We start from the raw sequence: 24,053 nt of genomic DNA, 5'->3' as shown, positions 1-24,053 counted from the left end.
CCTCCCTAGAAATGAAGCAAGAAGAGAGTTAATTCCAGGTGTCCTTCGCGTAGACCGGAGGAAGGCTTCGAAATAGATTTTTAGGACAAAACTGCCTTACTTTGTAATAAGGCTGCTGTGAAAGACGGGAGTCTTATGCGAGATTTTATCATGAAAAAGTTATTTTACACAGCGTCTTTTTTCCAATATATGTCTAGGTGTGAAATACTTACTTTGATTGACCTAGTTCTTCTGTAATGTATCAAGTCTTTTATACCTCACAGAAGCGTTACATTGAAAACTTACAGATGCTGTTTGTCTTTTCGAGTTCTCTATCCTGAGAAAATGCCACTTAGGTTCTGCTTTACAAGTATACGTGGGTGATTGTGCCCTAGCACATAGTGTCGGTAGTAAGTCCCAGCTTATACTGGGAGCCAGTTAGGCGGCCAGTTTTATGCTGTACAGCATGGCCTGTAACTAGAATAGGCCTGTTCTGTGCTGTCTTTTATAGGCAGCACCACAGTTACACCTTCCGCTGGCATCTCCTGCTTTGTAGAAGGTCATCCTATGATTGCCTCATGAGTCATTTCTATTTTAGGCAAAGGGACTTAACATTCTTTAAGTCACACTTGCCTCTGGGACCCAGCAGGTCTAACTTTTAGATACATTTTAGACCTGTGCTTTGCAGTGTGGTAAGCATTAGCCACACGTGGCTTTGAGGCACATAAAGTGTGACTCGTTCAACTTGAGATGTGCTCATGTAAAATAACACCATTTTCAGAGACTTAGTATGAAGAAAAATAATTCTTTTTTTTTAATGTTTAAGTGATAGTATTTTGGATATATTGGGTTAAATAGAATATAATATTGAAATTTCACTTACGAAATTTCTTTTTGCTACTTTCGATGGGACTACTAGAAAATTCTTAACTACATGTGTGATATTTCTGTTGAACAACATTGTTTTCAAACTAAACAATCCAAGTGAATGTGTTTCAGTTTTCATTAATGGTATTTTTAACATCAATTAGCCGTTTGTATCCAAATGTTTACTGTTTTGAAGAGAACTTGGGGCGTCTTGATTTTTTTTTAAGGCCTCTCAAATAACAGTTTTCTAGATCTTCCTTTCTCATGCTGGCTTTGATGAGAGTCATACTTTCATTGTATGTTGTTGTTTCCATAAGTAAGAAAATGTATACACTATAGGCTTTTGGGCAGCTGCTTTTCACTGCAGAATGGCTTAAGTTTTCTAATGCAAAGGAAGGCACGTAGACACACGCTTGAAGTTATTTTCATACTATTTCTGCAAATGTTGTTATGGACACTTACTTTAGAAAAATATGTAGCTTTCAGTTTTTCTTGCCTTCATTGTTTTTTTTTTTTGGTGTTTCTATAGGGACTACTAGGGGATTTCTGTATGAAAATGCTTTTCAGAAGCAGGGGTTTTTTGCTTTTATGTTCCTCCCTCCCAGAGCAGTTGTATTCCTAGAGAGTGTCTGTGATTCTGCCCTTCATTTTTTAAGTAGGAAATTGGAAATGGGATAACTGTTGTTTCATGGTTCCTTTGTTGCTCTTGCCTCTTAAAGTGGGGTTCATGGCTTTAGTTCTAAAATGTTTGCTTTTGTGGCTAATTTCCATTATTACTAAGCGAGTTAATTAAAAAGGACACATTTCGAGGTTATTGCTTGGAGGATTACTCACTCAGTTGGCTGAGTAAATCCACCATTCTTACAGACGCCCTGACAGAGGGCACTTTGTGATGGGATCTCTCTGCAGGCACTACAGACACCACGTCCAGCTGCACGGCCACCGTGATTTCCACAGCGCCTCCGGCCGCCCCAGCCGCATCCCCCTCACTGAGTCCCTCCCCGTCCGCCTCGGCCTCCACTAGTGAGGTATCTAGTGCCAGTGAGACCAGCACAACACAGACAACCTCTGCACCCTTGTCCTCGCCTCTCGGGCCCAGCCAGGTGATGGTGACAGCACCAGGACTGCAGACAGCCGCGGCTGCCGCCCTGCAAGGGGCCGCTCAGTTGCCAGCAAATGCCAGTCTTGCTGCCATGGCCGCTGCTGCGGGACTGAACCCAGGCCTGATGGCACCCTCACAGTTTGCAGCTGGGTAAGCTTTGGTTCAGAGGAGAAACATCTAGGAGGTCATCTCTGGAGTTGCCTATAGGGGTGACTTTTCATCACCTTCTTAAATGCATAAAAACAAAGCAAAACTCCAAAGTCACAATCTCTTTGAAATGGGTGGCTCTGTAGCAGTGCAAGGGCCGGCGTATAGCTGGGCTTCGGTTCCTTGACCCCCCGGAAGAGCAGTGATCACAGCTTCATTCCAGCTGAAGACGGGGTACCAGGCCCCGGGTGACACTGAGGGGTGTGCCCGGGAGGAGTCCGCAGAACGCCCGACACATTCACATGTCTGCACTTAGACTCTCAGCTGTCTGCTTCTAAGTCTCAGATACCACCAAGAGATACAGTGATGAGGTTCCCAATTTTACTATTATTATCAGACATATAGGAATTACTTTGTGAATATGTCTTTTCTCTGGCATTTTTTCTTTTGGGGAAAAAAGAGTGAAATAATTCAAAGGATCAGAATGTTCAAGTTTGATATTTTGTGCAGATCGCAAGCTTGTTCTGCTTGGTACATGTACGCAGCCAGGAAGACGGCAACTCAGAACAAACCAAGCCGTGTAAGAGTGACGAGGAGTGTGACAGATGTTCCCGCGGGCCCAGCTGTGTCCCTGCACCTTAGGGCTCTGTGGGTGTTGTGGGCCGGCAGGTGTGTGCCCCGTGCTGAGTGACCGCTTTTTTGGCCTTGCAGGGGTGCCTTACTCAGCCTCAACCCCGGGCCCCTTGGCAGTGCCCTCAGCCCGGCCCTGATGAGCAACAGTACACTGGCGACTATTCAAGGTCAGTAGGCTTTGTTTCCTCTCTTAGCTTTTTTTTTTTAATGAAGGAAGTCTGCTCGGCTAGAGGCAAAGGGGATGGGGGGAGAGAGTTGAGTTGATAATGCTGGCTAAGTGGAAGATGAAGAAAATGTTCTTGTATAAAATCTTTGTAAAAGAAGGGTAGCTGTTAGTTTGAGAGTAAAAACAGGAAATATACTTAGTTTGGTGTATTGTGAGAAACCAGGACTTCTGTGCTGATATTTATCTTATGTGGATAGACTTAGAGGTAGAATTTCCTCCTGATAATCTGTTTGTCCAAGTAGTTACCCAAGACCCATCCCCAGGCAGACGTGACCAAGTCAGATTGCCCTCTCCCCAGCCCAGCCCCGAGAGAGCCGTCCAGGCGAAGGTCCTGTAGTGAGTCAGCACTGGGGCACATCATGCAGATTTCAAGAATACTTTTAATTCTTACTAGGTTCTGCCCTTTGTATATTCCCACCATTATAGAGCATATATTCTCCTGGATTCTAAACTCTCTTTTCCAAGCCCAGATGGTTCCTTTGGGCCTTAGCATAATGTCCAGCTGAAAGGGAGCCCCAGTCAGTCGTTGCGGACTGTGAAGAGTCTGCCAGGTTGGCCTGAGCCCTGTGTCTGAAGACACTCGCTGTTCTGTGGTTGGGAGGAGTGGTTTCTGAGGCTGGTAGGCAGTGGATGGTTTTTCTTAGAGTGGTTTGTGCTTCGGTGAGGGTTCCTGGGACCAAAAATAAGCTGTTAGCCATCTTCAGTTAAGATTAGTATTTCATGGTTCATAATCTCTGCAGTATATTGCGGAGAACACTAGTCAGTGACGAGTCCAAGATGTGACCTGGATTATCTTACACTGTGCTGACTTTCTCACTGACTGAATCATATGTGAAATTGATGGCTAGATCTGTAAAGCTTTGGTCATACCGGGTTTCGTTTTGGGGTAAGATGTGTGATAAGTCACTTTTTCTCTTGCCTTAGGGTTTGTTTCTGGGCTGTAGGGATGCTGCAGAGGCACGAGCCTTCCCCAGGGCGCGAGGAGTGCAGGGCAGGGACTCTGGGGAGACTGAGCCCCGGCCTGGCCCCTGAGCCCGGAGTCTCAGAAAACGCCCAGCTGCCCCATGTCTCACTGTTCTCTGCTCTTCTAGGACCATGTCTGGATTCAGGGATGTCCCTTCAGTTCCTCGAGCTTTCCATGTATATATATTATGTAGGAAATCACCAAAATATAATGCCATTAGAAAAACCATCACATCTACATGAGGGAGTGTGGCTATGTGGGTGGGGGCTTATTGGAAATTGTCAGATAACAAGAAAAGATATTAAATGAGAGCCTGATTGTTGCAAAGAAGATTTCAGTGGTGCTTTCTGTGGAGAAGCAAGAGCGTCATAGAAAAATTCTCACTTTGAAAGCAAGTCCTGACCTCACCAGCCCTCCTAGGCACCCGCAGCCCCCGTGTCTGCACTCCTCCTGGGTAGGCTCCTTGGTGCAACTCGTGGAAATCAAATGTTTAGCCTCAGGAAGTGGAAAACTAACCACATTCCGGTTTATTTGCCAGTCTATAATGTATTTTAGAACTTCAGCCTTTTTGAAAGATGGTTTCTTCTTGTGTATCATACTGTGAAGTGCTCACATTTACCAATAATGCCAGTTGGATTGGTGAAAGCTAACTATATTTTCATGCCTTAATCCCTGTAGCTAGTTTGTCTTTTGAATGGAGGTAGTTTAAAATCAGCAATCTTCATTAAAAACAAAATTATTGAACTTAGCAAATACTTCTAGGTAGATGAACTGAAGTTGATATTTTGAGATAAAAATGTCACCGATGTTCTTAACCGCCCTCTCACCTCTCCTGAGCATGCTTATTAAGTAGTTAGATTTTTCAGTCCTTTAGGCTCCTTCAAAATTATGAATGAACTTCAGCCAGTGACAGGATAGCAGTGATTCAGGAGAAGGGCTGCCGGGTTCCCCTCAGGTCACAGGCCTCTGGTCACGCGACGTGTCGTGCAGCCTCCCCAGGATGACGCTAACGTTCTCCTTCCCGCCTGTCGGGGGGTTCTGTCCATAGCTCTTGCTTCTGGTGGCCCTCTCCCAATAACGTCACTGGACGCCACTGGGAACCTGGTGTTCGCCAACGCAGGGGGAGCCCCCAACATCGTGACCGCCCCCCTGTTCCTGAACCCCCAGAACCTCTCTCTGCTCACCAGCAACCCGGTCAGCCTGGTCTCTGCGGCCGCCGCCTCCGCAGGGAACTCGGGGCCCGTAGCCAGCCTCCACGCCGCCTCCACCACCGCCGAGTCCCTCCAGAACTCTCTCTTCACCGCGGCCTCCGCTAGTGGGGCCGCCTCCACGACCACCACCGCCTCCAAGGCGCAGTGAGCCGAGCCGGCTGCCACTTCGACGCTGCGAGCTGCCCGGCCGCCAGCCAGGCCGAGACCGGACAGTGGGGACTGGCTTCTCCGGCCGTGCTGCCAGGGCAACGGAGAAAAGGAAGACGTGTGGATGGAGACGGGACAGCGTTTGCCTAATTTTGTAATAAAACACTGTCTTTTCAGGATTGCTTCATGGATTGGAGAACTTTCTAACCAAAAATTTTAAAAAAAAGGAACAAAAAAATCAAAAACAAACATAAAAAAGTGAAAGGACTACTTATCATTTCCAGCAGTCAGGATGACAAGTCAAGGTGGGTTACCAACTTCAGTATAGGAAGGGGGTTTCTTGTTTGTCTAAATTTCTTTTCTTCTTAAGAAAATCATTTCTATGGGTCTGTTGTACAGGCCATTAAGTCATAACAAGGTGTTTATAATCGTATCAATTGCGTTGGGGGTTCCTTTCTAACTGGTACAATGTAGGCAGGCCTGTATTACTGTATCTCTGTTATTATGGTTGTTGTTACTGTTTTTTTATATATATATATATATAGTTTGGACATGTTTATCTCTTGCTCCTGGATCCTGTTTCAGTGAGCTCCCACACTGTGGGGAGGGAGGGTTTGGGGTAAGGGGGACTTAGGTTCTTAACTGCGGGGAATGTTCTTGCTGGTTCCTTACCCTTGGTGACTCTTACAGAGGTGCTAGAAAATTATTTTCTTTGGCCACTTATGCAAGAGGCTCGGTGCAGAAGCTGAAGGCAGTGTGTGCGCACGCCCGCACTGCACACGCGCCCCGCCCCATCAGGTGGTGCCTTTGGAGCACTTTTGTGTAGGAAGGAATTCCTGCTGAACTGCAGCTCTCACTCCCCCCGAATCACTGAGCGACCCGCGGCCCAGTCCCTGCTGCGTTCGGGGGGATGCTGTGCGCGTCGCAGGGCAGGATTGGGTTCCGAAGAGCAAAGACTACTGCTGACACCTGACTTGGTGGTTCTCCTGACTTCTTATCTCCTGAAAAATGCTCCTACTGTTGGTGTGTGTGTTTATTTTTTCCATTTTGTGGAGGTTTTTCATCCCAACTTCCTTTGACTTGGCAAAGAACAGATTGATGATTGAAACCGGGAAAACTTTTCCCCTCTTTAGTTTTCTCATGGAGCTCTGCTGCATTGCCCCTGCACGGGTACCACCGGAGGAGGGTCTGAGGCCGCCGCCTTCTCCCCTGGCCACAGACCTCCTTTCCCCGGGCGGCTTACAAGGTCCTGACCCTGAGCCCCGCGCGGCTCTCTGACCAGAGGGCGCTTGCCAGCTGGGCACGGGGCCCACAGCGCCCCTGAAGGCCTGCGGGCAGGAGTCTGTTAGCGGTGCTCCCACTGGGGCCGTCTGAGTGGTATTTGTGTTCAGGGTGTTTCTAGACTATGGAAATGAGCCCATGGAAAGCAGATGAGTTGGTGAAAGTAGATGAAGAGGAATGAGATAACTTGGAAATTAGATTCCCCCTTTTGTCAGGGTACTATCCTTATAGTATGAATCTGTACCAGAACACCCCCCAAAGACCGGGTCAGCACAGCTCCCTGAGCCGCCTCTCATGGGAGTGCCGGCTCCCGCCGGGGGCTGGGGCGCCTGCTGACGTCTCTCGTGGTCCCCCTTCATTGTCCGCTGTGTCTGCGAGGGGGCTTGGGGTCCTGGGTCTGCCTCTCCACCCGCGGCGTCAGGAAGACAGGGACATAGATACAGTGCGTATTTTCGCTCGTGACCCTCCAAGTAGGAGGCAGGCACATGATATTAAGGGCCCGAGACATTTTAGTCCCCTGGTTGATTTTTCTTTTGTTCTTCTGTCTTCCTATTTTATTTCACAAAATATTTAATTACCACCCTAAATTTCCTCTCGTCACCCTTCACCTTCCCTAAAATCCCTCCAAAATCAGTGAACTGCAAGCAGGGAAACTAACAAATGTCCATCCACCTTTTCTATGTGTGGTGTGTTTTTAATGTTTTTTGTTTAACTAAGCTTGAACCAAAGTCAATTTTTTAGCAAGCTGCTGTACTAATGGACTAGTTTTTAACGTGCAGTTCAGACACATTGAGGAGATAGATGCTACTGACAATTTCCTTTTTCATTTGTCTTTATTAATTTTATATAAAAGTTGCTGCTTGTTTTTAATCTTTTATGTTGGTAAATTTTAATATCCTCTGGGCAGACATTAACTTGATTTTTAGGTAGTTTATTTAGTTTGGTGTGTAACTAGAATGGCAGTGTCAGTTACTAATTTTCCTTCTCTCCATCCAGCTATTTTTCTGGTGTAGTTAAGTTTAATCTCTTCTCCTGCCTTGACATCTCTAACTTTAGTCTGTGCAAGTGATATTAGGGCTGTCGACAATGCCGTAGCTGCCCCTGGGGGTGAGCCCTCCCTTGGGAGTGGTTAGCTAGGAGGAAGGATTCAGGGAGGGAAGTGCTGATGCCCGCCGTACTGGATTAGAGGTTAACAGCATTAATTTCCCCAGATTTCTACCAAAGCAAAGTGTTCAGTCCAGGGACCCCAGCCCAGTGGATTATGAAAAGGGCCAAGGAAAGGCTGTCTTGTTTCTTTGTTTGCCTGTGTGATTGAAAAGATGTTCCCCTCTCCCAAATGAGATTCACAGACTTTAATAGTTAAAGGATAGTAAGCTTTAAAAGTCAGTGCGATGGTCTTCTGTTTCCTGCCCTGTCTGTTTTCTCTAGTCAGTTTGGGATAAGGAGATGCTGCCTTTGTGTGTGTGTAAGATCACTTGATGAGGGTCAACCTTAAACCAGCACAAAAATCTGTGTCCAAAAGAAGAAATAAATCCTTAGACAAAGGTAACTTTACACATTTTTCTCTTCTCTTACTTAAAAACAAATTGTGAAATGGAAGGTACATTTGTACATGTACAACGTGAAACACTAAAACAGCTGTTGATAGGTGTTTGGGTTAAAATCAGCTCCCCAGCTACACCCCTAGGCAGTCTGCTGGTCACACCGCCTCATGACCCAACCTTATTCCTTACTCCACATCACATTTTTTATCATCTCAAGAAATGCTTTTTGAATGGAATGAATTGCCTAAGCTTGGGTTCTCAGGCATGACTTTCAGCCACCTTATACGGGAGAGCCTAGGATCACGGGGGCATATGACCAGAGAGGCTTTGGCAGAGTCCCCGCATTTCTAGGCAGAAGGGCCGATAGGCATCACAATTCACTGTGTCGTTCTTTCCCCTCCATAATGTCTGTGCAAGTTTTCTCTCACCCCTGCACTTGGTTAACTCGTGTTAAGCCAAAGACTGATTCTGGATGAGTGTGATACTGTATCTGCCCGTGGTGACCTCCCTGGGGACTGGGGAGTGGACTTGTCTGAACCCTGGTTGTTACAAGCAGGCAGTTTGGTGGTGAACTTTATTTATACCCTGAATAAATCTGAAGGACAGAGCAGAAATACCTTGAAAAGGACTTCGCATAGGAACAGCATCACTGTTTCTGATTTAGGAAATAGGTTTAGTGCTGCATTGGCTTCAATGTTTCTGAAGTTATATAGGCAGCTTTTTAGAATTAAAACAAGCTCATATCCATTACCTGATACAATACACAATTCCTTTTATTTATTTTTGATAAGGATCAGTACTTCCCAATTTACTTACTACTCAAGAAATGGAACCAAAGGAATCCAACTCTTGTTGGCCACACCTGTTTGTATTTCATGGTAGTACTATTAGAAACTAGGATTTTTTTTTTAAAGGAAAATAAGATGAAAGATTTTTAGTGAGATTCTCTTGCCAATTTGTTCTACGTAATTAATTGTTGGGGGAAAAGCACAATTATACCTCTTTTTTATGTTAGTTTGTCCTTCATTTATTTGGGAAGGTGGGCAAAACTCTGTCTATATTATTCAGAAGCACAGATATTTGCTTGACACAATATTTAAATTCAGCGCAATCTTTAACATTAAATTTTCTATTTAAATTGCTGGGAAAGCTGGATACATTTGCAAATAGAGGAAATTAATGCAAATTTTTAAGCTTATAAAACCCAGTAATAAACATTGCAGTTAGTGATAATAAACACTTGGCTTACAGAAGACAGACACTCTTTGTAGTTCATAGTGTACACTTGTTCTCAAAACATGTCGTCCTCACAAAATTTCTTTACCAAGAGAAAAGTAAAATCATGGAGCTACGAAGACAGAAGTGCTGAGGGGGAGAAGTCAGCGGCCGCCCGGGAGCAGCAGGCCCCCCAAGGTCAGGCTGCAGTCTGAAGGCCCCAGTTAAAGAAGAGCCTTCAACAGTTCATTACAAGAGTTTGGTCAAATGTTTTTACTAAGTCAGCTTCAAAAATTGGTGAACTTAAAGTTTGTTTATCCTTCAAAGCATGTTTATTGGACCTGAAAATGTTAAAAGACCATCAATACTAATGGAGAAAAAGACTAAAGATCTGAAATTTAAAATTACTCAAATGGGCAAGAATTAATGGATCGATTTGATGCTGACCCATATGAGTTCATTTGTATGTCTGTGTGCTTGAAAAGCATTTAATATGTGGCAGTGTTCGTGTAATCATAGCCCTGGCCATTTTGAAGTCATTTTCAGTCTTCAGATATTTTGAGGGCAACATTTTATAAATAGTAAATCTTTCTTAGCATTTACCTTCATTTTTGAGAAGGAAAAAAAACCCTGCTTTGCTATTCCTTTAAGAAGAACTAAGATCAGCTATTACACAGGTTTGCATAGATGGCACACACAATACAGACATGAACTTGGACAGAAATAGGACATATAAATAGTTCCATTGTTAAAGGCCCATGCTAATGCTATCTGTATTTTCTTAATCCAAAGAGAATAAATGGGACACCCCTGAGATTTCCAGTAAGATACTTGGAAAGATTCAAGCAGGAGGCAGGGAATAGTTTTTTCTCGGTCAGTCCATTTTACACCCGTGTTTCCATAGTTTGTGAACTGTTGCTTTCTTTCAATCATCCTTAGTTGTGAGGCAGTTCCTTGTTTTGGCTCTTCTCATGGCCTTTGCTAAAAGCGGTGAGCTTGAGTGAGTCTTCTGTCGATCCTGAAATCTGGATCCCCTTCCCTCCCTTCTCCTCCTTTCCTCTCTGAATGGTGATGGTGATACCTTAGTTCAGGAGGATGATGCTGGTGGGTGACAGCTAGCTTCTGGCACCTTCATAAAATACCTCAGCATAGCTTAGCATTGTTGCAGAACTGGTTTAAAACTGAAAACCAAATAAATGAAAGAAAATAACTTTATAAATAGTGAAAATAATTCTAGCTGTAGCATTTAGTTGAACTGATGTTTATTATGATTGATCAAACATGATTGATGCTGTATGCATCTGGGATCCTGTTTATAGATCACAGTTCATAGGGTTGGGGGGGGCCGGGGTGGGGGAAGGGGAGGTGCTGATCATGTTAGAAGGAAAACGTTGCTCATGCGTGTCTGTTGGTTTTTCCTTATCTGTCTTGCCAAAGGGAACTTAACCATCCCTGGGACAGTTTGCCCCTGGCCTGCCGGTGGTCTGACCTGCACTGCAGTGTGGTGGCGGCAGGTCACACGGGCTGTGCTGTGCGTTAGGTTCAGGGTCCCCTGGGGCGCTTGCATCCCGTCCTGTGGCTGCCCTGCCCCCCAGGCCCTGCCCGCTGTCCTAGGGATCCATTACCTCTGTACGCAGCAAGGGCTTAGGCCGCGGATGAATGTGGGACTGTGTGGGCGTGTGGCCGACAAACAGGCAGGAGACCTGCGCCGCTGGGGAGGTGAGTGGCGCTGCATCTTAATCCAGGACGACTAAAGCAGAGGGGGCTCCTGGCGCCGCCCCCGCCACGTCGTTGGAGGTGCGGGTGGCAGGGCCACGGTTTGAGACCTTACTTCCTTTTTTCATGCCAAGGCTGATTCTGTCTAGACCAGAAATGCAAACAACAAAACCCAACCAAGTTGAAAGCCAGCCTGCTTGCCTCACGCCTGTGACCAGGTGTGACCTGTAGGGATTGGTCGGCTGCTGAGACTGCGGAGAGGGTGGTTCTGGGTGGGAGTGCGAGCGCCAGGGGATGCCGGCGTGGGGACGGTGAAGCGCCCGTGCCCCCGCCACACTGTCTTGCCTCCCCAAGTTCAGGTACAGGCTAAGCCAGCACGGCTGTCTTTGAATAAATGATCCATCTCACAGAACTGAGTGGGATTTGGTTGGAATAACTGTGTCATTGTTCACCCTGACGTCTTGAAGACAGGTGGAGGGAGAGGGAGCAAAACGTTGCTGGGATTCGGAAGAGCCTCCCTTTGTCTCTCCCCCTTCTCCACTGCCCCCTCCCCGCTTTTTGAAGGAAGTCTTGGCTGACCTGCTTGGCAAAGAGATGCTTACAGTTTCCCTCCGCCGGCTCTGGGGGCGGCAGGCCGGCTGGTGTAGCAGAGATGGTCTTGGGATTGCTGGGAAACGGGGAGGGCAAAGATGGGGTAGAATTCTCTCTTTTATTTCCCTTTATTAACACTTACAATAGAACCAGTACAGCCTGTTTGAGCTCAGACGGTGTTAGATGTGCCGCCTCTGTTATGTCGCTCGGGAAGGCGAAGCGTTTTCAAGAGCACGATTACTTGGAAAGCCGAGGCCTTCCCGTCATCCTCCCCCGGAACTGTATTGTTCCACAATGTTTTTATACACAGGCTGCGTAGTTTGTTGTTTTGGTGTCGTATTGTTAGGACACAGAAAGGGAAAGATGGAAAAGAAATGTGTTGCTCTCTTAATATTCCATCAAAAAATGATCAGGTTGCAGAAGTTCATGAAAGCTTTACTACTAATCTCACTGTTCTGATCTTATGTAAAAGTGGTGTTAATATTGTGTGACTCTTCGAAGCGCTAGGTAGGTTTGTAAGTAGGTAATAGGGATACCGAAGATGAGAGCACTTGGAACAGGTTATGGGAAAGCGGGGTGTGCACGACGGGACCCCACTTGGAGCACAGAAGGGAAATCCCGGGGCTGGGCAGGCAGGTGCAGCTTGCAGTTCTGTGTCACTGATCTGCCCGCGCTGCACGGGGCCCAGCCACCCAGTACCACCTCCGGGTTCAAACCCCAAAACAAATTTACTGTGAGAAAACAGGGAGATCTGCAGCGAAGTTCCCTGTGTTCTCTTTGTTTACTTGTTCACCGTTGTTTTGAATCAGCCACAACCTCACAGAAGCGGCTTACGGCTTCTTCCCTAACTAGGCAGCAGCACAGAGTTCTCTACCATCATATCCCCGGTCTGCAGGCAGACAGCTGGATACAGTGCTGTTGAAAATGACACCTCTAAGTACTTCTTTAAAAATGGGGATCTCCTTCAAATGAAAAAAGACAGAGCCAAGTAGGGAAAAGACTGTGCTCCCCCCACCCCCCAAGCTTTCACAGTGTCTCAAAGTCTGAAGAGTAAAGCAGGAAATGAAATGCACTTTCAGAAGCTAAAGTGACAGCTGTGTTAGGAGAGGCTGTGGCCCGAGGCGGGGAGGGCCCCATGCCCTTGGTCGCAGGGCTGCACGTCTGCAGAAGGCACATACTTTTTTCTAAGAGGAGAGCAGACCGAGGCCGGCCTGGCTGTGTTTAAACCCGCGAGGAGCTGGGAGGGGGAAGAAAGGAGGGGGGCCAGGCGTGGAACCACACTGGCGCTGGCTCCTGCCCCCACCCCGGCTGCCGGGCATCCCTGAGGCCAGCGGTGGGCAGGGCAGATGCCCCTGAGCTCCACCCCTCTGCCCGAGTGGGCATGTGGCCTGCTCTGCCCACAGGCGGTCCCTCCCAGGAAAGCCCTCCTCTCCAGGAGACCAGGGTCGGCTCCCCCGTCCGCGGTAGTAGCGAAGCCTAGGTGAGTAAGCGTGGGTTCCCACCCACCACGTCCAGGAGCTGTCTATACCTCATGTCTAACTCGTGACTGGGTACCTTGCTGTAACTTTCTCTAAACCCGACAGAGTTGCCAAGCCCGCCCCCCCCTCAGCCATGCTGAGCTCTGGCCTATAGCATCACGGGACCTGTAGCCTAGGGTGGGACCCCCGAAAGCCTCTGAATGTCGCTGCTGAAAAGCTACTGCAAACCGAGGGCAAATTGCAATCTCTGATTCCTTCCGTGCGCGGGGCCTTCTCAGGCCTCCGGCCGCCCGCCTCCCGGCCTCCGTCCCGCAGGGGCCGCCGCGCACCCCTGTTCCCGACGCGGGCCGCCAGGCTCCGGGCACTGCCTCATCCCCTCCGAGGCCTCAGGGTTCTGCTTATTTTCAGGACTTTGGGTGGAAAGGAAAAGACACCAAAGGCTCCTTTACGCTGACTGCTGCATATACATCTCACTTTTTTTTCCTTTGACATGACCAAAAAAAAAAATCCAAATATTTAAGTTTTTATTATTATTATTATTATTATTTGACAATCTTGTATCCCGTGGGCTCTCCAGAAGCTGCATCCCCAGCCCTTTCGCCTTTTCTTTGAATGTAGTTCCCAGCCTTCAATTCCCACCCCCAGTGTTGGAAGGAAAAGCTTTGCCAGGTCTTAATACTGCTGCTATAAGCCAGGGTAGGGGGGTTTCTTTGTTTTGTTTTGTTTTGTTTTTTTAAATTTCCAGCCAAAACCAAAGATTTCTTAATGATTGTATAAACTCAAAACAAACAAAAAAACCAAAGAAAAGGGGAGTCTTCAGCATCAATCCGGTCTGTGGCGTCCTGGCGTTTAGAGGAGTGGGGCGGGGCGGGTAGGGGCCTCTGACCTACCAAAAGGACAGGGGGCTCCTGCGCCCCTTCCGGACTTTGCAGGGGTGCGCACCCAGGCGCTGTGGCTCTTGCCCACATGGGAACGTGCCCTGGAACAAATTGGCATTTGCGATTTTGCAGGACCGCATCACCACATTGATCCACGCAACCACCACGGTCTGCGCGGGGCCTAGGAGGGTGGGGGCTGCACGGTGGCCGCGACTCCACAGAGTGGGGGAAGTTGAAGACACGGGGCTGGCTGCTCTGCTGGGTGCTTCCACCTCTGGGCCGGGGCGGAGAGTGCTCGCCCGCGTGCCCATCTGAGCCTTCTTTCTCTTTCCCTTTACTGGAACTGCTTGGAAGTGGCTGTCCTGTTTGTGTGAAAACACAGAAGGATTATCAAGCTTTTCGTTTCTCCCGTAGTTTGTTTCCTTCTGGCAGCACCGCCGTGCAACTATGCATTCGTGTTTCACAACCTTTTGTGCTCGGTAGATGCCTGGGGCTTTTTAACTCGGGGGTGGGGGGATTGCAAATAAAGGGACTTTTTACAAGGATCTTTTTAATCTCAGTTGATTGGGGAGGTGGGAGGTATTTGGTTCTAGGGTCATACAAGCTCTATCCCAAAGCAAAATCCAAATGTTAATAATATTAGCCTGATGCAGATACCAAAGATAATTTCTTTCCTGCAGAACCTTAGACTTGTGTATTAAGTACGATTACCCAGCACTTGCATTAGTCTAACCTCAGTAATTCCAAAGCTTAGATGTATATTTTGGTATATTTCTGGGATATTAAAAAAATGTCATTTAACTTCTTGTTCGTTTCAGTGTAATGCTCTTAAAGTCATAGCATGAAAATAACTGAGCTGTCCTATTCTTAGTAGTTTGAAATATAGTATTTTTGTATGTTTTGGGTGTGTGTCTATGTATGTATTAACATAACAATTTTCACTGCCTAGGTGTTCCTAATAAAAAAGAAAATGAAAAAGTTCCGAGTGTACATAATATTCAGTAATAAACTTCCACCAGGTTCAATTTCGGCTGCATATTTGCTGATTACCGTTCCCAGGTGGGATTTGGTTTTGTCTTAAATAGACAGTGATCCTATTTTTCTGAAGATGTTTTCTTTCTGTCTTTAAATTCTTAATTCCTCCTCCCTTTTTCTTCTCTTGCCTTTCTTTCTTTTTTTTAATGTTGATTCAGGGGTGTTTTTCCACTGTTGTCAAGGGAGGTACAGAAGGGGTACTGGCCCCTTGGCCTCCCAAAACTTTTTTGTTTTATGAACTTTAAAATGTGAGTTCGAGTTCTCTTTTGTGGAAACCTAAGATGTGGTGTAAATGATTCTTTCCAAAATTGCCCAATAGCTTTAATGAGGCAGTGACAATTGGTAGGTATTTTTTGGGAGTCCTTTTACGTTTCTCCTTGGATGGCACTGAGAACTGGGTGGCTATTTTGTAGCCTCACTGCCCTGGAGCGCCTGGTTAGCCATTTCCCCTCTGATAGATATTTTGTATTTCATAAGAATCAACTGACAACTTGGATGGAGTTCAGGACCTTGTTATCTGGGTCCCTGGGAAACACATTTTCTTGGCTTTGAAAGCCCAAAACACAAGCAGTTTTGTGTTGTGGGGAAATTAGCTGACACCTCCCAACGCCAGAGGTGGTGGGGAGTATGGTGCTGCCCCTTGAACAGTGCCCTGGCCGGGGTCCCCTCCTGGGGCTGCCTGCAGGGGCCGGGCTTGGGGGAGGTGAGTAGGTGACCCCGAATCAGAATGAAATGGTAGGTTTTGTGTAGATGCATTTGTCTGCTGTAATTTTTTATATATATTAAACTAACTGTAACTGTACAGTTCATTTCTGTTGTAAAACATCATTAAACCATTTTCCAAGTGTTTTCACATTGTTTGAGTTTCTTTGACATTGTGCTGGTAACACATTCCCACACGAACACAAGTTTATTTTCCGGGAGCCCCAGGAACACCAGAGACGTTCCTCGCGCCCCCCTCTGCCCCCCAGATGCTTGGGGCTTAGTGGGACCTGAGCAGCAGTCGTATCCTTCAGGCCCCTGGGCCCCTCACTGGTCCTGCACAGCGCCCCTCAGCCTGTCTCCCTGCAGTGCCAGCACGGAGGTCCCCGCTCCCCCCAGAGCACTGCTCCCACCGTGCCCTCTGGCAGCCCTGCCGCCCCACCTGGAGGAAGCGTGTCCTGCACGCGGCCCCCCCTCCTCCCGCCTGCAGTACATACTCCATTCCCTCTAGGGCATTACACTCCTCAGCTCTGAGTGTCTCAGGGCAGTTAACTGGTAACATGAAAACTTGAATCTTAGAGTGAATTTCCCACAGAGGGAGCTTCAGCTTGTTGAAGAGCTTTGGGAGGCACTGCCACCTGGCTGGTGTGCAGACTGAATCTGATGTGTTCACCCTTGAACCCACGTGCAGAGCTCTTGTCTCAAGACGGCTGCTGTCCTGTAAAGGGTCCAAAATGGGAAGGCAAATACCGGGTTCCTCTCCTCCCTGCTCCGGTGTCAAACAACGTCTCATCCTTTTCCATTCCATCCTCCTTGTATTTACAGCTTGCACTAAAGTTTGTAAAGTCATTTCCTTAAAACCACTTCAGGTGTTTCTCTAAATTCTGTTCAGTAGTGATGGTGGCATCCATGCTCAGCAGCACGCAAAAGACTCCAGGAAGCAACATCTGTTTGTCACATCCTAAGGAGTGAAGATAAAGGACCGAGGAGAGGCAGTTACCCTGTAGTCCTTTTGGAAACGCTGTGGTCTAACCCACTTCCTGTGGCGTCCAGCAAGTAAAGTTACCTGAGAGAACACGATCACCTGCTCACTGCTGTCTTTCCAAACACTAGGGATTGAAGTTACAGACATCGGCGCTTGCATCTTAGTCACAGGTTCACGGAAGTGTCCAGTGCCAGGCTGCCAAAATACGTCCTGAGTTCTCCACAGACAGCACGAGTCTGCAGCCAGAGAGCTGCCCGGATGACCAGGCCCGATTGCCGCTGGAGCTGCCCGCCTAGCCTGAGCTGGTCCTCTGCCCTCCGCACCTGCCAACCTGGGCTTCAGCGTGTGACTTGTTCTGTTTATGGACGAGGAGTCTTGAGTCATATTCCAAGAAGAAAAAGGATTCATCAGAAATATCCCCATCCTACGTCTGAGTTCAGTGACATCAAAGGGATGTTTCAAGAAATCCTGAGAGCTTCCATCTTAATTCGTACATGTGTGTCTTGGTTCCTCCGTGCAAGTAAAATGCCGCGCTTCCTTGGTTCTGACGCACGCATCTTCATAGTCTGAGACAGGGCTGCATCTTACAATGGTATTTATGTTAAGTATAGTGTTTTACTTGAAGTAAATTGATGGCAGGTCTTTTTTTTTTAATTTTTTATTAAGGTATTATTGATATATACTCTTAGGAAGGTTTCACATGAAGAGACAGTGTGGTTACTACATTCACCCATATCATCCAGTCCCCACCCACACCCCAATGCGGTCACTGTCCATCAGTGCAGCAGGATGCCACAGATCCACTGTGCCTTCTCTGTGCCACACTGTCCTCCCCGTGATCCCCCACACCATGTGTACTAAACATACACCCCTCATCCCCTTCTCCCTCCCTCCCCACCCGCCCTCCTCCACCCCTCTCCTTTGGTAACCACTAGTTCCTTCTTGGAGTCTCTTGAGTCTGCTACTATTTTGTTCCTTCAGTTTTGCTTCATTGTTACACTCCACAAATGAGGGAAATCATTTGGCACTCTTCTTTCTCCGTTGATGGCAGGTCTTATACAAAAATGTCTTGAGATTGAGGAGATCCAGGTGTGCTTTGGAGCAGGAACTGCCAGGCCTCAAGCGCAGGCCAGGCATGGCCTCCCCCCGGGTCTGGGCACGCCACTCAGGCCTCCCGCACTCGCCCTCTGTGGAGGGCCGGCTGCACACCGTAAGTCCGCTTGCCCGCCCACCCCAGGCCAGCTCAGCCCAACCCAACCCACTGGCAGCTTTCCTCCTTGCAGGTCAAATTCTCACAGAATTGGTTCAAACTCTTAGGCCAGCCAAACTGTCCATGCAGCCTGTATGTAACAGCCAGCCTTTAACTAGGTCTGAGGCAGAGGCTTCCCACTTGCACTAATAGGTAAACCAACCTGAGATTTTAAAAGCCCAGTGAGTAGAGGATAAGGAGTTAGCAGCTCACAGGTCTGCCGAGCTTCGGCCAGCGACTCAGTGGCTCAAGCAACACACCTATTCCCATTCCTTTGCCTCGGTGCCAGGTCGCACCCTCAGGTGGGTCTCCGTCTGCCCCTGCTCAGGGGTCCCTTCCTGCCCCAGCTCCTTGCCTCGCTGGGCCCTTCATCCCTTCACTGGCAGCCCCTTGCCCTGGGCCGTGTCCACGTGCCTGTCCTGTTGCGTGCAGTGTGATGAAGTTCTTTCAGCTGGTTGAAACCCGATGACAACATTTGAAGTCCCAAGCTCTGTGATGGTGGCCCCCGTCCTCCCTGAAGCTTGCAAAGCGCTGGGCTGGGAAGAGTAGGGGTGGGGTATTTGTTGGGTGGAACTGAGTCCCCCGAGGCCAGGTTGTAAGCAAACACCTCCGCTGTGAGTTGTTCCATCACACCTGGCAGAATGCCTGTCCCTCCTGGAGTTGGAGTCCCAAGTGCTCAGGGACTTTTAACAGCCATGGCCTTGGACTTCTTTGATTTCCGTCTTCACCCAGTATTAATTGGTGGCTTGAGTTGGGGCCTTCCATCCAGTCAGAGGAAACGCTGCCACAGGCAGAGCCACCCTTTGTGAGGGAACCTGACTTAGAAGACCGTGTGGCCCTCCATCCCTCCCAAGCCCTAGGGACCTGAGGTCTTCTGCTGTGGCCTCAGTAGCAGTCTGAGTCCCCGCCAGCCGCTCCTGCTTGACTTGCCCTCCCCAAGCCAGCACAGGCCCTGGGCTCCGAAACCACCTCCCTTGGGCTGCGGAAGGCCTGGCCCATCCCAGCGCACTGTCAGCTGAGCTCCGCTCCCAGGGGCCGGGCCACAGCCACCAGCCGGTGGTCTCCTGACGACAGGTCTGCCCCGAGGACGGGGGGCAGCCCACCGACTTCCGATCACCGGATCGCCAGCACAGGCCCGACTGCTAAAATACACCTCAGGAAGCGTTTTCACTGGAGTATTTATTATGCATTAGCATCAGGCTTAGCAAGCCAGTGTAAGTTAAAACAAGCAGAACAGGGAGGGGTCCCCCCCAGCCACGTGCCTTTAATTACAGAGCAGGGTTCCAGAAGCCAACAGATGGTTCTGGCCGGGCCGCTGTCCTGGGGAACCTCACAGATCTGGGCGGCGCTGTCTCCCTTTGAGGCTTTCGCCAGGATGGGTTTGTCTCCGGGTGAGCTGGGAAGCATCTTGCCCCCTTCTCCTGCCCCCACCACACTCTGTTCACACTCATGCCCCTGTAAGAACAAGCTCCCCAAGGGCAGGGATGGGCCTGCTGCTCCTTGGGGCCCCACAGTGCCTGGGACACAGTCTCTGTGATGGGGAGTCACTGGCGACTGAAGGTGGGCCTCCGAGATGGTGCCCCTGCTCCCAGACCTCCCCCACTGCCCAGGCCCTCCTCCATCACCTCTGGCTGCTGCACACTTGGCAGACGTGCCCTTGCCACCTCCCCCGCTGCCCAGGCCTTGAAGGGAGGCAACACAGCCTCTACCCAACCATGAGAATTACAGGTCCCTTGAAGTGGGGGGCAGGCTGACAACAGAAGCCAGATTCACAGCAGAAACGAGCCACTCCAATACTGACAGAGCAATACAGACCATTAGGATGCGGGCTAACCTTTGGGGTTTCTCAGGGACTTTACACAGACTTAACCCAGCTGTGAGGAGGATACCCGTGTCCCAGGTAAGCCCAGAGCCCCTGGGGGGCTGCCCCCAGCCTCCCGCAAACCAGGGGACCTGAGGTCACACTATGCTCACAGCGGGCTCCTCAGCCAGGGCCATGCCCTGGGGTCACACCCTTTAGAGCCTCCAGGGACGCTCTTCTGTGGGGGGTGAGGGGGGTACTGGGTGTGGCCAAATGTTACAACTTGGAAGCACCCTGTTCAGAGAGGAATACCATGGTGGTGGGAAGAGGAGGGGACAGGGTAAATGCTTTTTCCTGTGTCTAACAGTCTGGGCGTCTGCGGGTCTGGCCTGTGCCTGGTGAAGTGCCCGTCTGGTTAGCGGGGGGGCAGGGCCTGCATGTGGAGGGCATCGTACGTGTCCTTGGTGGCCGTGCTGAGCCCCTGGTGAAAGCAAATGAGAAAAGAGTGGGTCAGGAGCCTGCGTGGGCACAAGCCACCAGAGGTCCACAGATGCCTTCTGCAGCGGGGCCTGCGACCACCCCCGCAGTGTCAGAGGCCTAGGAGCAAAACCCTCGGGCCACAGTGCAGAAGAGCCGGGCCTGTGCCTTGCTGGGAGCGGCCTTGGAGCGACCCCTCCCCAGCTACTCTCACCTCCTTCCCGCTCCCAAGGGTTCAGGTTAGCCAACCTCCTGTGGACGAAGGAAGGAGAGCCCCCCACCTGGACGCTTGGCGGCAGAAGGAAGGGCCCAGGCCTGCTGCAGAGAAGCGGCGGGGCCTGAGACCTGGGCCTCCGGGACCCGCACTTGTCACTGCCTCAGGGACGAGTGACTCCCGGGCCTCAGCCCTCCTCCCCAAGCCTCCTTCCCAGGCCACAGCTGCCGTGAAGCTCTGTCAGGGGACAGGCAGGCTGGTGCCCATCTCTCTGAACTTCTCCCCCTGGTCCAGGATTTACACACAGTAAATCCGGGGCACGTTGATGTCACTCTGAAGTCGGGGCAGGCGGGCAGCCTGACACCCCGCAGTCAGCCCAGCGAGCTGTGAGCCCCATGGGCCCAGGAGGGAAGTCAGACCCTCGGGTTTTATATTTTAAGAGAAGTAGGTCGCCTTTGCTTACTTTGCATAATTACACTCATTTGCTTAAACCGGGCACTTACCTGCAGTAACATTTTCTTACTCAAGTTCTTATTTTTCTTGATTTTTTTTTCCTTCAACCTTTCCATGCACCCACCCCTCTGATTAGGTCTGAGGAGATGAGGCACAGCAGGACTGGCAAGGGCCCAGAGCAGCAGGGGAGAGGAAGGGACCGTGCATGTGGCGTCCTCTGCCTATGCCCGCCCTTCAGGCCAGAGCTGAGCCTCCGGGCAGCTGCTGCTGGTCTGGTCCGCACGGCCTGCGCCCAGGGCTCCCAGGGCCTGCCCACTGGAGCCAAGTCACATGCTCGCATGGCTGAACCCCAGCCCTGCCCCGGGCCCGCAAAGGCAGAGGTGTCGCCACGGGCTGGAATGGGTGCCGTGAGCTTGCCCTGCATAGCTACTGGCAGGACCTGGGGCCAGCCAGCAAGCAAAACGGGGCGCCTGACCTGGCCCCTCTTTAGATGGCGCCACGCCGGGATGGAGGGCCAGCTGTGCGGACCGGAGGCTCTGCCATCAGCCTTACCTGGTAGAGGCCCTCATGCCCCTTTCCTCTCCGCCGCTGGTTCTGAGGACAGAGACAAGAGAACGGTTAGGAAGTCAGCCATGCTGAGTACATGACGCCATCTGCCTGGTGAAGCACCGAGCAGGCTGGCTTTGCGGACCGGCAGATACACCACCGCGTAGAGCCCCTGCCCGGAAGGCTCTGCTCCACTCCCATGGACAGGAAATGCTTGATCTTTTAGGAACAAGGGGCCCTGCATGTTCATTTTGATGGGCCCCGAAGTCCTAACCACTGAGCATAGAGCGGCATGTATTAAGCACTTGATAATTTTTGTTATCAGTGATGAGGGATTTTACCTACTTTTGCAAAACTTCGGCTATCTTAGAATCCTGAGATCTTAGAGCATCAGCCTTTCCTTAGTATCTCACGTACCATCAAGTGGGTGAGATCTGGCTTAAACTTTGCCCCCCCGTGGCCACCACATGGGCTTTTGCAGACGGCATGAGGGATGGCCGGGAACGGAGGCCTACAGCAGGTGTATCTGGAAGAGCAGGAGAAGCTCCCTGGGTGCCTCCCCATCCCCCGGCCCTACCTGGGGACCAAGGGCCGCACGTACCTCCCCCTTCAGCCCGATCTCACTGTAGGCCTCGGCCATCTTATCTTTCTGCAGCACCTGGAGAAGAAGGGGGCGGGAGACACAGGCTTTAGCGACCAGACCAGCGTGGGAGACAGCAGGCCTCCCTGCAGCAGGAAGCCTCTGTGTCCTCGTTGGCAAGGGGCTCCCACAGTCGAGGCTCCAGGCCTTATTCACACAAGCATCTGACCCCACCCTCCCTCCTCAACCCTCTGGAATCTTCTCTGGGATGTCAGCTCTTTGCACTGGGTTGAGAAGCTCAGGTTAAGTTCACAAAGACATGGAGTTCTAGCCACAGGCCATGAATGTCAAGACAATGCAGGGGAGTCCCCAGACTCCTTTATTAAGTTAAGCTCCAGGTAGGCAAAGGCCCTGGGGCAGGGGCAAAGCGTCCTGGGGGGCAGAGCCCTCCAGTGCCACCTCACCTTTCTGAGACTAAACAAACCGCCCCCCCTACTCACATTGTACACGACGTCCTGCGGGTTCTTCCTCCTCTGCGGGGAACGACAGGGAAGGTGTTGAGGTGGAGAGGCAGGGACGCAGGCAGGGGAGGTGGGGCGCCCGCCCACTGCCCGCTCCCTGCGGCCACAGCCCTCCCGCCTGCACGCAGGCTTCACCCCACCGGGCCTTCCGGCCCGGCCTTGCCCAGGGCAGGCCCTGGGATGTCTGCTGATGGCAGGTCTGTCTGTCCCCTGGCAGATACACTGCCACAACGACGAGCTCCTCACAGACTTACAAGTGGGATTTTGGGCTGAAGACAAAAGGGTACCGAGAATGCCCCCTGGAGCGGGGCCAGCCACTGCCCAGCAGGCCCTGCCGACCCCGCCCGGTCCGGGCAAGAGGAGGGGCACAGCTGAAGCTGGTGCGGGGCGAAGGCCTTTCCTTCCACCCATGCGCTCTAGCAACAGCGCGGCCCACACAGGGCGCGCGCAGGGCCTGGACGAGGGCTAGGTGGGCAGGCCGCGGGAAATCAAGGCCAGGGCGGCCGGGGCCTCCGGGCAGAGCCCGCTCTGGAGAGGCCCCCTCCGGCCGCCTCCAGCTGCTCCCCTCCCCATAGGGCACGGAGTCTCAGCCAAGCGGACAGGGACCCCGCACCCCAGCCCACCCGGCTGGGAGGGCACCTGGGACCCAGCCTCGTGGCCTCTGCCTTCCTGCGGGGCCTCTTCACACGCAGGGGCCAAGGGCCAGCCTGGGGGAGGCAGTGGAGGCTGGCCGCGGGGCAGGGGCCACATTGGTGCAGGGGGCGCCTTGTGATGCCGAGGGGCGGAGGAGAGGGCCGGTGGCGGCCATGGGGCCTCGGTCCTCAGCCCCCGGGCCCCTCACACGGGCGGCCCTCGAGCCCCCCGGGCGCGGCGGAGCGCGGGCCCCACCTGTTTGCCGCCCATCTCGGGGTCGCGGCCCCGCCTCTTATCCAAAACGTCGTACTCCTCCCGGCGGCCGAGGTTGAGCTCCTGCAAGACAGAGCGTCGGCGTCGGGCAGCCCCGCGGGGCCTCGGGCTGGGCCGCGCCGCCTGCGGGCGGGACTCCGGGGGGCGGCCACGGGCCGCGGGGGGGCCAGAGCCGGGGGCCCTCCCGCGGGGACCCCCTCGCTCGGCTGCGGACTCGGGGCGCGGCGCCGCGGGCACTCACGTTGTAGAGCTGGGTCTGGGCCTGCAGGCTCGCGGGGGCCGCCGCGCTCAGGCTGAACTGCAAGAGAGCAGAGCGGGGCTGCGGGGCGCGCTCGCGGCCCCGCCCCGCCCCGGCAGGCCCCGCCCCCCCCACAGGCCCCGCCCCCGGTCCGCCCCGGCCTGGCCCCGCGCCGTCCGCAGGACACCCCGGAGGGACGGCGACTGCGCGAGGCTCCCTCCGGTCCGGACCCCGGGCACTGCACCCGCTTAGTGTCCTTGAGGACCTGCCCCAGGCAACGCCGCCTCTTCCCCCAGCTCAGGCCGCCCAGGCATAGCCCGGGGCCTTGCAGGCCACCTGACAGATCATCTGGGGCAACATTGTTCAA

General features: G+C 51.4%; 2 protein-coding genes across 10 annotated transcripts in view; one reads left to right on the top strand and one right to left on the bottom strand.

The window, feature by feature from the left end:
- The window catches only part of POU2F1 (POU class 2 homeobox 1), a 177,108-nt gene extending 158,991 nt beyond the window's left edge, over window positions 1-18,117 (top strand). For 6 of the 9 annotated variants that reach the window (XM_037023721.2, XM_037023719.2, XM_037023718.2 and 3 more), the window contains 3 exons: window positions 1,756-2,098; window positions 2,807-2,895; window positions 4,967-15,863. In XM_037023721.2, coding sequence (XP_036879616.2) covers window positions 1,756-2,098; window positions 2,807-2,895; window positions 4,967-5,277 — 743 coding nt within the window. In that variant the 3' untranslated portion in view covers window positions 5,278-15,863. Of the gene's footprint in view, window positions 1-1,755; window positions 2,099-2,806; window positions 2,896-3,878; window positions 4,944-4,966; window positions 15,864-17,752 lie in introns of those variants that run through there. The other 3 variants (XM_073221616.1, XM_073221617.1, XM_073221618.1) reach the window with 3 other exon arrangements.
- Window positions 18,118-19,111: 994 nt separating this feature from the next.
- Window positions 19,112-24,053, bottom strand: part of CD247 (CD247 molecule) — a 69,043-nt gene continuing 64,101 nt past the window's right edge. The window contains exons 3-8 of the mRNA XM_073221619.1: window positions 23,690-23,746; window positions 23,431-23,511; window positions 22,522-22,554; window positions 22,043-22,099; window positions 21,448-21,489; window positions 19,112-20,232 (exon numbers count right to left, since the gene is read on the bottom strand). Of these exons, the coding sequence (XP_073077720.1) occupies window positions 20,167-20,232; window positions 21,448-21,489; window positions 22,043-22,099; window positions 22,522-22,554; window positions 23,431-23,511; window positions 23,690-23,746 (336 nt within the window). The 3' untranslated portion in view covers window positions 19,112-20,166. The remainder of the gene's footprint in view (window positions 20,233-21,447; window positions 21,490-22,042; window positions 22,100-22,521; window positions 22,555-23,430; window positions 23,512-23,689; window positions 23,747-24,053) is intronic.

Source organism: Manis javanica, chromosome 14 (assembly GCF_040802235.1).
Source record: "Manis javanica isolate MJ-LG chromosome 14, MJ_LKY, whole genome shotgun sequence".
NCBI classification, from domain to species: Eukaryota; Metazoa; Chordata; class Mammalia; order Pholidota; family Manidae; genus Manis; species Manis javanica.
Note: the sequence above shows the minus strand (reverse complement) of the source record. Positions and strands in the feature narration are given on the sequence as shown.